The 17,431-nt window shown below is 37.0% G+C and overlaps 3 protein-coding genes across 3 annotated transcripts; all 3 read left to right on the top strand.

Annotated features, from left to right (window-relative positions):
- Positions 1-6,532: 6,532 nt before the first annotated feature.
- LOC146140555 (uncharacterized) lies at positions 6,533-8,349 on the top strand. Its single transcript, XM_083392940.1, has one exon. The coding sequence runs from the start codon at positions 6,663-6,665 to the stop codon at positions 8,205-8,207; it is 1,545 nt and encodes a 514-aa protein (XP_083249066.1). The 5' UTR covers positions 6,533-6,662; the 3' UTR covers positions 8,208-8,349.
- On the top strand, positions 8,201-9,357 carry LOC146140554 (G patch domain-containing protein 11-like). The gene has a single exon (XM_083392942.1). It carries the CDS (start codon positions 8,327-8,329, stop codon positions 9,101-9,103), a length of 777 nt encoding a protein of 258 aa, XP_083249068.1. The 5' UTR covers positions 8,201-8,326; the 3' UTR covers positions 9,104-9,357.
- A 462-nt stretch (positions 9,358-9,819) lies between these two features.
- LOC146140553 (gamma-secretase subunit pen-2-like) lies at positions 9,820-12,745 on the top strand. Its single transcript, XM_083392943.1, has 2 exons — positions 9,820-9,939; positions 11,904-12,745. Exons 1-2 carry the CDS (start codon positions 9,879-9,881, stop codon positions 12,146-12,148), a joined length of 306 nt encoding a protein of 101 aa, XP_083249069.1. The 5' UTR covers positions 9,820-9,878; the 3' UTR covers positions 12,149-12,745.
- The last annotated feature ends 4,686 nt before the right edge of the window (positions 12,746-17,431 follow it).

Below are 17,431 nucleotides of genomic sequence, written 5' to 3'. Positions count from 1 at the left end.
TTGGTGCTGTGGGACCTCGAATAGGTTAACAACGTACGTTGACGTTCTGGGTTTTCTCGATTGTGGAACACCTTCTCACGTCGTAATCCGAAAATTCGACTACCACAGAGGGAATTTTCCACCACAGCACGATCTAAAACGAAATGCACGAAGTCGGCCACTCTAGCCTCGCGATTTGTTCTATGTAACACTTCCACAGATCTGTCCGTTCACCATTCTTGCAGTCTGTACAAGTATAAGCTTTCAATTAGCTGTATCATGGAATCCAAGGAGTTTAGTCCGGCATATTCCCCGATATTCTCCAACGTAGTAAGGCACTTTTCCAGTAGGTCTGCGAACTACATCAACCTCTCAGGATGATCTTCCTTAAGTCGAGGAAAGTTCTTCAGATGCTTTCAGCCTCATATAGTCGCCAACGCATGCGAACAGCATCTGAAGAGGAACACGCAATAAGACCTAAAAAGATACAATACCTGGAGCAGAGAAATCTTTAAAACCATCGTATTAAGACCAATAAAATCCAAATACGCAGTAATATCCAGTACAGAATAAGATCAAAATTGTCTGAATAAGACCTAAATCTGTCGGAGTATGTCCTAAATTCATCCAAATAAGGCCTAAAAATCCATCGAAATTAGTCCTAAATTCATCAGAATAAGGCCTAACTTCATCGGAATAAGGCCTTAATTCATCGGAAGAAGGCCTAAATGGCCAATATAACGCCCGAACCTGTCGGTAGAGGGTATGAGACAATCGTGGGCCATCGGTCTGACATTGGCCTTTTTGGTGACTACGTTTGGACGCCCTAGTCTTACGTACTGGCGCTGTCAGGGCGCCACTGTTTTGGCACCGGACTTTTGGTCCTGTTTGGGGTTATTGGTAGGTAATGCGTATAGGGTTAGAAAATGGGTTAGTGTTGAAATTATTAGGGGCGTAAAAGATGTACTTAGGAGTGGGGTTTGGGGTTATTTAAAGTGTTTTTTAGGCCTGATTCTGACCTTTTAGCTCTTATTCCGACGGATTTAGGACTTATTCCGATTTAGACGGTACTAATACCAATAGGTATTAGTCCTATGTTGACTTATTCCGAATTGTGTTCTATTCTGACGTTGGTGTTTTTCTTGTTTCGGTTTTATGCCTGGAGTCCTAAAATATATGTTTTTAACTTCATGAACTTGTAGCGGCTTGCGCTCCATATGTTCGGGCCAATCATCGGTCATTCAGTTATAGCAGTCTGGCCGGTTGCGTTGTGACGTGTGTATGTATCAACTGACAACATTATGTTGCTAGAAGCGTTTCGTCTGTCCAGAATTTCCTATAATTTTGTATCGTGTTTAAGCGTGTTGTCACGAACTTTAATTTTAGCCATCTGGAAGGCTGCAAAGTATTTAAGTGATGGCAATTTATTTGACAACGAGCAGACTCATAACTTTTCATTCGTGGAGTTCTGATCGCGTAGGCTACGTACGGAGGTAAATTATTGAACGTATCCGGGGGCGCCGGCAGAAAATTTTCCAGGGGGGGGGCAATCAGGGGCGTAACCAGAAAAGCAAAAAGGAGGGTAATGAATTTTCAACTTAAGGAATTCCCCTATTTTTCGTCTGACGTTAATGAATAATGACGTCATAAAACAGTGACAGTATGACGTCATAGAATGGTGATTCCAAGACGTCATAAAAAAACTCATCAGAAACAGCCAAATACGTCCAGCAAAAGCGACCACGTGCGTCGTCGACAATCCTGTCAGGCGCCAGCTGCGAAACCACAGTGTGCAATCGTTAACTTCAGGCGAAAAAATAAACCAAGACCGTGAAATATGTGTGATTAATTGTGGTAGAATCATACATAATTCGACTATCAGCAGTGCAGTTTTCAAGTTCCATGAACGGCACTAGCGCTAAATTACAAGCACGCTTTTCACCACGTGCAATATTAAACGAAGATCGGTTTTCAAATTTTTTTTACAAGCTGTGGTTGAGGGGAGAAAAGTTGTGTTTTTGCACACTTAGCACGTGTTCATTGCACACTTAGCACGTGGTCTCAAAATATGCTTAAAGAGCATAATTTTGCGTTAACCATCATTACATAAAAGTGGAGACTTTGAAACGCGCACGACAGTGGTTTGACTTAGCGTTGTCAGTTGTCGAATACACCCTTGCTAATTGGTCAACTTAAACAAATAACGAAAGATAAAAACTATCCAGGGTTTACGGTCGACCAAACAAAAGACGAAAAACGGCGTTTTGCGCTCGATTTCGTTTCGCATTAGATTAAGACGCGTGACCCAATTACTTAAAAAGCACGCCGCTTCGAACAGTTTGTTAAGCCATGACAAAACGAACAAAAAACGATAATATCACTTACAAAAAGGCGGGTAATAACTCCCGCCCCCCATTTTGAAATTCCAGGGGGGGAGGGCAAGTACCCCCCTTGCCCCTCCGTCATGAACGTATCGTGTGGTCTAAACTCTAAACCCACAAACTCTAGAGCAGGGGTGTTCAAATAGTACTGATGGTACTTTATTTATGTAAACGCGATAAGTTTAATAGTTAATCTTGTTTAGTGTTTGTTAACCTTTGTAAGTCAGGGCGCACGTGGCGAGCCAAGCGAGCGCGATTTTTTTAGGTATACCGGCATTTCTTTTAAATTTCTTGCAAGTTTTTATTACATTGCCGAAAATACAAAATGTTAAAAAATATATGTCCAGCATTTTTGAATGCGTATTCCATTAACGGTAACGAAGCGCTGATCTAGTTCAAAAGACCGCATCAAAACGTAAACAAGCCGGACGCAGAAAGATGATTCGCGCATTTTTTTTTCATTTTCCGCACGAGTTAAAATAGTCAAAAAGTATTTGAAATGGACTCGTATCTAATTTGTCAAAGAGGCGGCGGGCCGAATGAATTACATTGGCGGGCCGCATCCGGCCCGCGGGCCGTAAGTTGCCGACCCCTGTTTTAGACTTTAGGTCTTACAATAGCATCGAATTGGGGCTTTCTGTCGCTGACTGATATCCTTAAACGCTCAAAAATATTAGCATTTGGGAGTCTCGTTCTATGCTTGATTTTTTACAAAATTCATTAACACTGACAATTGGTATTCACATGAAAACACTGTAGAAAGTTTATTTTTTCAAGACTACATTAGAAGATCCGCACAAAACGCTGAAAAGATCCGGAACCGGATCGCGATCCGCGATTTGAACATGACCGCTCTAGAGTCTAGAGTCACTTCATTCATATGATATTGCTCGTTGAGTATATATTAACAAATATCAAAAGACACGATATAATAGCATGGTGATACAAGCCGCTGGTTTTTAAGTCGAATGAATCGAGAAACGATAATAATGCACTCAGTTTGGCGCTCGGTCTGTGGACACCGGTCACGTGTATAGTGACGCAAATTAGGCAATACAGAGTAATATTCTGTGGTAATTTACATAATAAAAGAGAAAGTTTGTGAGATGTAAGATGTAAGTGTGTGGCAAGATGTTCGCACAGTCGGTGATGATCATAATGTGAATTTCGAGCAGTTTAAGTTTAACGTTGCCGCTTTAGCTCAGTGGTAGAGAACTGGTTTCGTGAAAGGCCGTGAGTTCAAACCTCACTGGTGGAAAACTGTTGTAATGCTGACTTTCAATTTAAAATGTATTGCATCACAATGTTACGTCACACTCGATGCGATTTACAAGATATTTTAAAAAATGTTACAATGTGATTTGTCACTTACCAAGATTAGATTGTGTTTAAGCACGTATCCCAGGCCACAGCGTTAGTTAATTTAATATAGGTATATTTAAAAGTTTTTGTGTTAGGCATAGTTTAAGTAAAAGATAGTCCAAGTTTAACGCATCCGCGCAAAACTTTTTTTCAAGCGCAATTACCTGCCGGGAAATAAAAAAATAAAAGTAAGTATATTTCCTTAGTAAAAAAGTAAAATTTTAATGTTTCAACTAAGACTATTATGTTTAGGAAATTATTGATGCCTGTTACCGCGTAAAGTTTAGGTAGAGTTCGCAAATTTACGAAGAATTGAATTTTTATTTTAAAGCCGTTTGTCAATGAGGATTTTTCTTACGTTTGACGCAGTTTAGCACCGCGATTACGTATTTGCTTAAACATGACGCTATCAAGCAAGTCTAAGCAATTGCTGCTGCAACCTAAAGTTTTACGTTTGGGAGTTATTCTCAATTGACAAACGTCACGGGTTTTCGTTACTTAAAAGATGTATTGCATGCTTAGCCAATAGTGTTGTGCGCTATAGTTAACCGACTTCACACCACATGATTTGAAATTTCTATGTAGTGACACTCAGTTCAAACGTTTAGGCATAAGCAAGTTTGTTATGACATTTAAAAAAATATGCTTGCATTATTTATGTCATTTACGAAGATCTTACGAATAATCGGTAAATATTCTTTTGGGTAATACTAATTTACGGAATGATGAATGGTCGGAACGCTCACTAACTTAAGTGTTACCCCGTTAAAACAATTATTAAACCAACGTACAATATTTGGGTTAGGGTGGGGGTTAGCGTTTGGGTGAAGGTGGGTCAAGTGTTATTATCTTTAATAATATTACTGTGAGCGTTCCTACCATTCCGACCATTCATCATTCCGTAAATTAGTGTTACCCTATTCTTTGTAACCTGGGCAACGCCGGGTATTTCGTCTAGAGATGTGTGTGTGTGTGTGTGTGGCAACATGTTCGCCCAGTGTTACGTCACACTGGAAATGTTACGTCACACTCAATGCGATTTACAACATGGTACAGTGTTACTATTTACAACATGTTACAACTTACAATGTGATTTTATCATTTACCAAGATTGTGTTTAAGCATGTATCCCAGGCCCCAGCGTTAGTTAATTTAATATAGGTATATTGAGAAGTTTTTGTGGACCCCCTGAAAACGTTTTATGTTTTTTAAAATCATCAGCTATAGCATGCGGCTTCAGCAAGCTTATACAATGCTGGTAACACGTGAATTAGTGATTAAAAATGGTCACAGTGTGTTCGACGGAGACAAAGAATTAGATCTTTAGAGCCACGCAAATAAGTCACATATTAAATACGCGATTCCGCTTTTACATCTTTCACGCAGGCAGTTGGGTGATACTCTGATTGTGGGGAAACATTAGGTTAACCGACTTTAGACACGCGATATGCCATGGTTTGAAACACATCACATGATTTGAAATTTCTATTTAGTGACACTCAGTTCAAACATTTAGGCATAAGCAAATTTGTTATGACATTTAGAAAAATATGTTTGCATTATTTATGTCTTTTACTAAGATCTTACGAATAACCGGTAAATATTCTATTTCACCTGGGCAACGCCGGGTATTTTCCGAACAATACATTTTTTTCACAATTTCAGCAGTTCTAGAAAAAAATTTAGTTATTCAAACGACAAACTCAAAAAAGTGACCCCATACCTGGTAGTGTCGTAACATGTTAAAATATGTTGTCACAAACAGTGAAGACTTACATAAAAAAACATAAATTGCTGCTTTTTTATAAAATTTCGAAATTCTGTACAGAAAAAAATTGACGTGATAGAGAAAAACTACTGCCATTTTCCGAATCAGTGACCTCGAAATAGGGGGAAACGCCTAATAGGGTGGCTGGAACTTTCAATGACTCTAAATTTGTAAACCTGTAATATTTTATCATGCTGGTAAATTATTCAATAAGTTTGAAGCCAAAAAAATAAATAATATCAGATCATAGAGCACTAAGTGCACTAGTGCTCTATGATCAGATATAAGCTGAAGAAAAGAGATATTTTGTTTTGTTTATATAAAAATAAAAATTGCTCGTTAAGTAATACAGGTTTTATAATGGGTGGGTGGAATAAAATAAAACAAACCAAAATAAGGACTTTCTATAAACAAAAATAGAAATATTTTTTTTTTAAATGCTTATAAACACTTTATGTGATATGCGCATCAAAAATCAATTTAAAAATAGGCAAATTTTGAGCGAAATAAATTCCAAAAAAATCCTGCCAGAATGACAATGGTAACAATGGCTTACGTTAGACAAAATGATCTCAAACTGAGTGGTCTATAATATCATAAATTTTACACTATGTTGTTACTGTACAACGGTTGTAGTGGTGCTTTTCCGGGAGATGCTGTCCCATCAGCCCCGTCCTAATCAATCCAGCCCTCATGATCACTGATCAAGTGATCAGGCCAATTCATTTTAGTACTAATTTAACTGTTACACAGACAACTGGTATTAAAAAATAGGGCGCTCTTTAACTATTGTACGTGAAAAGTTATGCAAAAAAAAATAATAATACCGCATACCACAACGCATATTGTTTGAGTTAGGGTGCGGGTTAGCGTTTGGGTGAGGGTGGGTCAAGTAATATTATGTTTATTATTAATAATAACTTGACCCACCCTCAACCAAACGCTAACCCTAACCCAAACAATATGTGTTGTGGGATGCGGCATTTAAAGAATTTTTTTTTTTTATTAATTTTTAAGTACAATAGTGAAAGAGCGCCAAAAATAGTACTTAAATATAAAAAAAAATAGCTTATGGTACTATGAGTAATGTTTAAAGTTTTCAGCCAAATATTTTCCAAACTTCCTAAACATTGAAGTTAAAGCTGCTGCCTTTCCTTTTGTCATGATAGGCTATGGATTTTACTGAAGCATATGATGATTCTTGTTCCCAAGTTGGCTTTGCTGCTAGGACTGGAGATGTTCAAAAGTTAAGAGAGCTTTTGGCATCTGGAAAGGATTATTGCATTCACGATAACAGGGGTTGGTATCCCATTCATGAGGCTTCCCATGCTGGGAATTTTAAATGTGTTAAAGAACTTCTTGCACAAGCTAAGCTTGATGATGAAGATCCAGTTGAACTATGGCCGTTGCCATTTGATATAAGTCAAGGTTCTCCTTTGGAAATGGCAGTCTGTGGTGGAAGTTTAGACATTGTTAACACTTTACTTCCAGTTTACCAGAAAGTGATACCAGAGCCAGCCAAACTAATTTCAAAAGCTGTTGCCTACCCAATGATTTTGCTTCGAATTATAGACACGTTTCCAAATAGTTTAAATAACATTTCTGGTGTATATAAAGAAACTCCTATTCATAGTGCTATCAATTGTGCAAACCTGGAAAGTGTTAAACTGTTAGTTAGTCGGGGTGCCGATGTAAAGTATGCAGACGAATTTGGTAGAACACCATTACATGTTGCTGCGTCAATATTGTCAGGTCAAGATAGTGCTGCTGTTAATATAGTAAAATTTCTTATAATATCTGATTGTGAAATAAATGCCAAAGATTGTGACGATTGTACCCCTCTCTACATTGCAGCTCAAAGCAACAATGCTGATGTTGTCGATACTTTATTGGATCTTAATGCTGATCCCCACATTCCTTGTCGCTTCACTACAAATTATGGAGATATTTTGTTTGCAGCGCCTATTTCAGCAGCGGCCGAAAAAGGTTATTTAAAAATCGTAAAAACACTTTCAATGTACACTGACCAAAGTCAATTAGGCTGTAGAAACATTTCCTCGCCTGTTTTAACTTCAATAGTTTCACAACAGCCAGAATGCCTAGATTTTCTGCTTAAAATTGGCTATGATGTCAGTGGTTGTTTACCATATTGCAAAGACTGTTTAATGACAAAGGAGTTTACTTATGGTGTGGATGGAGTATTGGATAATGTGTTACCCTGGGACTTTTCTTCAATGGAAGGATGCCTTGCCAAGGTTGTTTCCATACTTTTAAAACATAAAGCTTTACTTACAACAAAACTTACTAGGGGATATCATTTTAAACAACTTTTAACATCAACAAGAAAGTCAAGTGTAGATGTGTTAAAAGTGCTCCTTGTTCATGGACTTGTAGAATTCTCTTTTCCAAAACTTCCAACTATTGGCCAGCTTTCATCTCATTTGGAGAAATTGCTTGTTACAAATCCTAACCCTATGCTTCAATCAAAATTATTAATGTTGTTCAGTTTTATTCCAAATTTTGTCATTGACTTTGTTGGTTTACCCATTTACCCCGTAATTTTAGTTACAGTGCCTAGCTTACAACAGTTATGTTCATGGAATATTCGCTGTATTGTTTTAAAAAATTCCAATCAAATGTTAGAAATTAATAAGTTAAAGCTACCCAATAGGTTAATTGCCTCTACATTATTTTGCAATATACAAACATGTAGTTAAATTGTTTTTAAAGTTTAGGTTTCTTAAATTGGTTTACTTTTCTATTTTCAATATACATTTATAAGGTATTTCATTAAATTGTACCTTGTGGGAACAATGATCACTTGCATATCAGCACAATGAAGAATAATGATGAAGATGATTACATGTCTAGTTTATTTGTTAAAGAGCCAGAAAAACACCATAGCAAACTTACCAAGTTAAAGCATGTAGACAGAAAAAGAAAATTGGAGAACAAACACAGGACTTTTAACGCTAAGACACGAACAACACCAAAGCACATCATCGAACAAAATTTAAGAGAAGAGGGGCTAACAACCGCACTGACCAGTGACAACGTTGGCTTTAAACTTATGTCTAAAATGGGATATAAAACTGGTCAAGGCCTTGGTCCACAAAATAAAGGCAGAGCTGAACCGATTCCTATCACCCTTAAAACTGACCGCACAGGTATAGGACGAGAATCGGCAATCAAGGACATACAATTTCATAGACAAAAGCTTAGAGCAGTTGCAATGGAGCAGCGGGCAAAAATTGAAGTGGTACAACGCAACAAATACCAATCTATAATGAAAGATAGATTTGATAACAAACAAATAGAAAAGGACCTTTACAAAAGTCAAAAAGTCTGCCTTCACTTAGACACTGATGAACATATAACAGAACCAAATAAGACATTTTTCTGGCCAGATGCTGTTACAACATCAGCAGAAGATTCAATAATGGAAAATAATGAAGAGGATTTATCACCTGGAGAAAAATTATCTTTCTTAACGGCTCACTTAAGAATGAAATATTTTTATTGTGTTTGGTGTGGGTACAGTTATGAAAACTTACAAAATTTGGAAAACGAATGTCCAGGTGACACTGCTAATGTTCACGATGATAACTTTTGACAGTACTACCCGATTAAACAAAGGCAACAATACTTACAATACAAAGGAAAATGTACAGTTTGTACATACTTTATTAAAGCCATGGGCGCTCTTTCACTATTGTATGTAAAAATTAATAAAAATTTTTTTTTCTTTAAATGCCGCATACCACAACACATATTGTTTGGATTAGGGTGCGGGTTAGCGTTTGGTTGAGGGTGGGTCAAGTTATTATTAATAATAAACATAATATTACTTGACCCACTCTCACCCAAACGCTAACCCAAACAATATGCGTTGTGGTATGCGGTATTATTATTTTATTTTTTTTGCATAACTTTTCATGTACAATAGTGAAAGAGCGCCCAGCCATGTTGTTTTGTAATTTATTATTTAAATAATTATGCTTGCTCTAGAACAGTCATTCCTAAATCTTGTGTACCCTGTGGGGGAGGGATACAAGCTGTATTTATAGACTTTTTTGCTTGTTGTTAAGTTTGCTTTTATGCCGCCCTAGGCTTTACACAAAAAATATTCATGTATAGTTTAATAATGGTTGCGGATTTTATAATGAAAAAGCTTTGGAGCTGCGTTGATAGTGACCTCATTTGTGTTATTTCTAAATTGATAAATTGTTTGTGGTATAAAAAATCATTCAATCTATTTTTACTGTCATAATGTCTTTTGCTTGTCTTTTTATCTATTTTTATGTCATTTAGTTAAAACGCTTACTGTTAAAATTATTTTTGTTTTTCTAGGATTTGAGGTGTAAATAGGTATTTATTTAAATAACATCATGGATTTAAATAAGATGAGCAATCAAGATAAACTTCTGTTGTGTAGGAAGTACTACATTGGTGAGTTTGGGTTATAAACATAACCACAGTCCGCAGCGACAATGTCGTATCCAGGGGGGTGGGTGTTCCCACCTAAAGTTAACGATTGCATACAAAGCGGTTTTTCAGCTAAAACGCCTGGCAGGATTATCGACGACGCAAGTTTCGCTTTTTTTTACTAGACGTTAATGGGTTTTGATTTTATTTATTTATGACGTCATTACAATCACTGTTTTATGGAAAAACAAGAAATTCCCTAAGTTGAAAATTCATAACCCCTTTTTGGATTTCTGGATACGCCCCTGTAACAGGAGCATAACGTTTTAGTAGATAAGAGCGATAGTTATGACTCATTTTTATGTTCTTGTCAAATGATACAGAAAAATATTTTTTTTTATAATTTATGTTAATTAATCAATTTGAACATAAATGCAATTTTATTTATCTACTATTTTGTTTAAACAACTACCATTTGCCTTTTTTTTTACTCTAATTATTATTATATTTACTCTAATGCTAAATCCTCTAAACTAGGGATGTCCAACCCGCTGCCCGCCTAATGTTAGCATGCGGCCCACCAGTTATTCTAACTTTCAGTAGCCTTTATTTAAAGGCCTAATCTTATATTTTTTTCAGAGACTATTATCGAGTCTAATGTCACATTTTAACATCCATCTAACACTTGTGCACCCATCATTGTTAGGCAAGATGTGTGTTTTCTAATTGTATATTTTTCCGGATCGTTTAAAGCAAATATATAAACCCAAATGTGTTGTACCATGGGATGATACGGCATGTAAACTCATTTTTTCGTGTTTCGCGCGATAAGGTGTTATAAGTTTAGTTGTTTTAAGACATCACCCCTTTAATTTAATAGGATTTGCGGCCCATTCTGCTAAACGATTGGTCATCCCTGCTCTAAACCAAGTGTCTCAAACATGCACAGAAAATTTTGTGCAGTCTGCGATGCACTTAGTATAATGTATATAATATCTCTTTCAGGGACTCCGGTATTTCAGTTATTCAATTTTTTAAATCATCAACAATCAATTTAAACCTAAACTTGTCCCCACTGGTAACATATATCCAGCAACATTTTTGCATGTGTCCCACAGAACAATGGTTAATTTAGTGATGTTAAACTTTGTTCTGTTTCTGTCGGAAAAACAGTGGTTTCGCTTAAAAAATACAGTGCAACATAATTATATGTGTCACACCTATACACTAAAAACATCACAAAATCTATTTATCAGTTGGTTTGTCGCGATAACACAGTAAAGCATATGGCACATTTGAAAGGACATTTTATTTACGGCTTGATATTTTTTTGAGCTTGTTGTTTTATTAGAGCAGTGTTAACACAAAATCAAATGCAGTGTTTTGTGGTGTACATCAATATTTGGCTATCGGGCGCTACACTTGGATAAGCATGTCAAAAAATTCTAGCAAAAATTGCCAAATGTCCTAAGAATTAAATATTGCATTAAACAAGTAGGACAGTATTTATTTGCTGTAAGAAATACATATTTTACTGAGCTTCTGATTTGTTCAACAATATTCAGTGGGAAAGGTGTTTCGCTATGTAAATGACAGAACAAGAATCAGTTATTATTAAGCGGTGTATTAGGAGCTGTTCAAATGTGAAAAAAATACCTGCAACAACTTTTTTAAAAACAAGATTATCCATTAACATGACAAAGTATGATCCATGAAAACAATAAAAAATCGCCTCTTTATTTCAGCTCTAGATGACAATACAAATCACTATTTTATGACGTCGTACCATTCACTAGTTTATGACGTCATTATTCATTAACTATAGACGAAAAATAGGGAATTCCCTATGTTGAAAATTCGGGACCCCCCAAAATGTCAGCCTAAATTTGGTGATATACTGATATATAGGTATTAGAATATCTGCAGTATCATCGGTAAACCGATGTACGTATTTTTCTACTTTTCAATAAAATATTTGATTATTCTAGGTGGATTCTTCGCCCTTCCTTTCCTTTGGGCCATCAACACATTGTGGTTTGGCAAGGAAGCCTTTTTTAAACCCATATACGAAGAGCAACGTAAGATACGAAGCTATGTTATCCAATCAGCTGTTGGATCATTAATTTGGATTGCGGCAATTATGGCTTGGAACATTGTGTTTCAGCAAAATCGTGCGTCATGGGGTGCTACAGCTGATTACTTATCTTTTGTAATTCCACAAGGAATAGCCTAAACTTGGCTTTATTCTTTTTCGTTTCTCATGTTATTTATCCATGTGCAAATATACGTTGCGTTTTCCTGCCTTTTTTTCAAATAAGTAAATAGGCGAAATTTTTAGCTTTTTTCGCGATAGATTATTACGTTTTATATTCTTTTATCATCCTTCTAAAGTCTATTTTGCAGGAAAGCGTAAACACTTTTACTGTACGTCAGAAACCAGGTGTTTTCGTACTGTTGTTATTTTCTTCTTAAAATGACTAAAAATATTATGGACCAGTTGCCAGCGTAACATTTCGTTGTTCGATTGCGGTAGTTTACACTGAACGAAACGTAATTCAAACATAACTGTACTCCAGGATTGTGTATTTCGAAAGATATTTATTGTATGTAATAGAAATCCCTTTCTTATTTAGCTTAACAGTATTGTTGACGAAAGTCTTATTCACGAAGACCTTTATGGTGGCCAATCACTGTTATCTGATTTTTCTTTGTAAATACTTCCAATCTCTGGCAATGCAAGCGATGAACAACTCTTGCTTTCCATGTACTTCTGTATATTTCGGCTTTTCTTACCATAAAAACCAAACAAAGAAATCGTTTAGACGTTTAACATGGTTTTCGTGTGTTTTTGAGAGCCCGATCTCGTATTTTTGATGACTAGTCTTAAAAAGAGTCACAAGATTTGTTGTCATTGCCTTTTAAATTCACCTAGGTGATCCATATGTTGCCGACCCTTAAACGACAATGAACACTCTCTACTAGCCGATAATTCAATGCTGTGCACTGTACACGAAGGAGAAAAGCCGGACTTAAATTGCTTTGAGCGCCTTATAATGAAAGTGTTTCTCTGGTTGCGAATTACTGCTTCACAAAGACATTTAAAAACGATGATATGGGGTGGCCTGGACTTGTGCCACGATCGCACTTTTGTATTGCTTGCAGTTGGTTATGAGACAGAGATTTGATTATGTTGACATTAAGTGGCCGGGCACGGAAGTATAAAAATTTGTTCCTAGGATATTCGTTTCGCTGATCTGGGATTTTTTTTTGTTTTTTTAAATTTGGCGTCACAAAGTTATCTATTAACGTTACGGTACAAAGTTAGGAAGGCCTACGTTAAAACGTGACGCCATGAAGAACTAACCATAAGAACGCTACACCGATTGTAAAAAGTTTTAGGTGGAAGAGGTGTTATTTTAATACAAAAAGCTATGCATTACATGTTATCGATTTACATAATGAAAAATGACATTATTTTGTTGACATTGAGGCTGCGATGAGTCACATGGAGCCTTTGGGCTAAAATTACTTTAGCAAAATGGGCCAAGTAAGGTAAACTGAGGGTATTTTGCAAATTCAGACACGAATACAGGGTTGCCAACGTCCAAGAATTGTATTTTGGCGTGGGCCTGAATTATATTTTTGGCGTAGCCTAGGCCTAAACGTCAAATCAAATGACTCACTCAAAAAAATAAAGTAAAAACTCCACTCACATTGCACTTTTTGTCCTCTTTTGAGGTGATTAAAATATATAAATAGGCCAACACATGGCTCTAATCACAAAATGGGGAGCTAGTAATAGACCACCAAGGAAAGAATACAAACAATTTGAATAGTGCAACGTAACGTAAATTCCCCAAAAAGAACGTTTAACATTTTGTTGATCGACTATTTGGGAAACTCTGGCATCTATAGACAGCTCAGAGTTAATCCTGGGGGCAATTTTAATACATTTTTGCAGAGATCATAGATAAAAAACAGGGTAGCCTTCTTTCTATCTGAAACTCGCGTTCCAATCAGTTTAACCTACCCAAACTTGACTAGCTAAACATATGTTTGATACCGGTACCTTAAAAGACTTTTCGATGTCTTTGCGTCAGTTTCACATTTCGACCTCATTTTTGCCAAACAATCACACTAGCGCCATCGTAAACGTTTGCGACTTTATCTGAGAGGGTCCAGACGAATCCCAGTGACAGAAACCATCACATTATTTTCCTTCCGAAATTCATGATGGGCGCCGTTATTAAGGCGTCTCGACCTCGTTGCTGCTATTTAGGACAAAGCTTCGAACCTGGCAAAATATAGAGCAATATTCACGTGCGGCCGCGGAACCAGACTGTGTGATATAGCCGTGTGCATGAGTAGGCTACTCCAGGGTCCTCGAACAGGTTACAAAGCAATGAGCGTTTTCTCTTTGCCTCGTTCTTCAAGGGTTTGTCTGGCTTTGGGATCCACTACCGTTTCCACCAGATTTGGAGGATCTTCAGGTGGTGCAAGCATAAATTTAGTTCAGTTCCGGCTGGGAGCAGCAACTATGGGCTAAGATCAAAGATGGGAAGTATAGCTTCGTACAAAGGGACGCGGATAGCTTATCAGAGATGAGGTCCAACAATTGGTGTCCGCACCACTAGCACTCCTTGAGGCCGACATTTGCAGTTAAATACTTGAACGTCCCATTCCTTAAAAAAATGGCAATGGCGTTGGCGAAATTAAGACACCTCGAAAAAGTTGTCGACATTTCAATGATTGTGTTGATGATTCCCAATACCTTCCGGAGTGTGTGAAGTCGATGGACTCCACCTTAAGCCTAGTGCGCTGCGAGCAGTAGTGGGCCTAACTCGGTACCGGGGACGGCGAAGAGAAAGGCATTGTAGAGGCAGTCACACTTATAGGCCTATGCCTGCGACGTTGGATGGTCATTTAATAAGAAGGATGTATAAAGAAGTCCTGGTATGTGCCCCATCCACAACCGTCAATGCTATTGGAGGATGGGAGAAGGTTGTAAGTTTATTCGTTTGTGATAACTTTGACAAGTGGCAAAGGTGTTCGCACAGGCAGTGGAAGCTGTCCTGGTCATTTGAATGGTAGAGAAGAGTGAGACCGATATTGGTCTATTTAACCAGAAGCTGTCCTACGGCTTGAGTTGTGTCCCCAGGTCGCGTGCTAGTGTAAATTTATTGGGATGGGAACACGACGGTCGTAGCTGAAATTTGTAATAGCGGTCCTGGCTTGTAAACGTTAACGATGAACATTTTTCGGAAGTTTGTAGGCTACCCTCTAAACCTACACACACAGCCACTCAATACTCCATGATGTGGGAGATTGGCCTATGTGACCAGCTCAGGTTCTGCGGAACGAACGTGACGAAGCCATAAACCTGGCTAGTATATATGGGAAGGTTGCCCATGATGGGACACGTTTTTCAAATGATTGTAGTTCTCAGTTATAACAATAATTTTAAATAATATCATGCCTACTTGATACCTGTGCCCTTCACGCTTAAAAAAAACACTTATAACTTTGCCTCTAGCGTTCTAACTTTTTTATAAAATCGTCTTAGAAAAAACGTTGTTGTGTCCCGTCTTTAGAAACCAGAGTTTCATATGATGGGAGTGTGATTCGCAAGATGGGACAGGAAGAATCCGTTGTTTTAAATTGATCAATTTGTACCACAAGCATTAAAAACAACTTTAACTCCACCTGCTAGACTTACATAAGATAAAAACCAGCCTGTTCAGAACAATTTCACAGAATCTTACAACGAATTTGCTGTGGTAAGCGAACATTAATATTTTTAAATTAACAGGCCAAGTGCGTAGCAAACAGTGACTGTTTTAGAACTTTAGTTTTCTTGTGTCAATATTTTTTACATTGAATACATTATACAAATATTTTGCCTGTGTTGATAGCTCTCAACACACACGACCTAGGCCAAATCTTGTCTGTTTGTTTTTTTAGTGGATCTTCAAACAATAATTTTGTTTTTATTTGAATAGTTATGGTTGTTTTTTAAGTGAAGTTTAACCTGCATTTGCAATATTTCCTACAAACATGTTGATACGGTGATCCATTTTAACCAGGTGCATTTCTTAAAGTATTTTATGGATAGGGAATCCGTATAAATTTTTTTACGTCATACATCACAAATTTAAAACTAACTATATTAAAATTTGTTAGTTGAAAACTTTTGAACTATAACAAAATGTTAGCTTTCTAAAAAAGAGGTAATGGCAAGACCATTTCTTTGTCACAATAACCCAAAATGTAGGTTGCAGCAAATAGTTCCTCACTTGGTAACGGCCTGTCCCATCTTACGCACCCCACATCACCATATACAGGAGATATACTGGCTGCTTATAGGTACACAATAATATGAAAAACTTACCTGTATAAGTAAGCTTGTTAAATTACCCATAAATTAGTAAAAAATGAATTTTATACAACTTCAATAAATATGAAATAACTCAGATGTAAACATAAAAAAACAGCAAGAAAACACCCCTATTTTCTTTAGATTGATATGTTGTAAAAACGCCGTCAGTCCACTGAAATGTTTTTGTGTTAAAATGATGGCTATCATTGGGTGCTTCAAAAAAGAATTAAGAATTGGCGCTACATAATGGCACGTCGATGTAATCGCCAAGTCCCGACTCAGGCAACGTCCCATCTAGGGCAACCTTCCCTTAGTTAGGAATTACTAGCTAAGTTATATGTGTGAAGCTTTAGGTTGCGCAACTTTTTTACCTATAAAATCCACCAAGCGAGAATTCCTTATTGGAAAGTCCGTCTCTTGACAACCTTCAACATGAAACTCATTGCAGCGTACAACTAGAGGGGGTTGGGGTCTCTGTAAAAGAACATTGGCCCCGGCTCTAGCTCCCGAGCCATCGAACAGCTCCTAAGACGTAATAGTTTTAAAAGTTGCTTCCACTAGGATCTTTAGGCTCACCTTTGCCACACTAAACAGTGTAGTATTTTTTATTTCCATTTAAAATAATTTTGCATTAGACTAATTAAAAAGTAAAAAAGCCGAATCGTGTCAATTATTGTTATTTAAACGGCCATTGACCAACATAGCCTACCTGCACGCACACGAACAAAAATGTAAAAAGGAAGTCCTAGCAACGACTTTGCAATAGTCGAATATGCAGGCTTTATTATTGTGTGATTTATGTAAAATAGCAACAGAGATGTGTGCTGTAAAATCGTTACATTGTACAGGATCGTTCATTAACTGAAACAAAGGCAAGCAGTTGTTCAAATCTGCTTTGTGCTACCTAACACTGTACCGGTATTACTTCCATTGTGCTAAAAATGGCTCAAGTTTTAACTCCAGCTTAACAAAAATAATAAAAATAGCTCAAGCTGCAGCTACACAAACGTAACAAAAAATATATCCGACCAAAGACAAAAAGCTGTCTCCTGAGCTGCAGGTTTAAGCTCCACCTTCCCATCACTGTGTCCAGCCATAAAGAATGTTAAAAAACAAAAACCGGACGCTTGAATTGAAGTA

This window comes from Ascidiella aspersa, chromosome 6 (genome assembly GCF_963924565.1).
Source record: "Ascidiella aspersa chromosome 6, kaAscAspe10.2, whole genome shotgun sequence".
Classification (NCBI taxonomy): domain Eukaryota; kingdom Metazoa; phylum Chordata; class Ascidiacea; order Phlebobranchia; family Ascidiidae; genus Ascidiella; species Ascidiella aspersa.
Note: the sequence above shows the minus strand (reverse complement) of the source record. Positions and strands in the feature narration are given on the sequence as shown.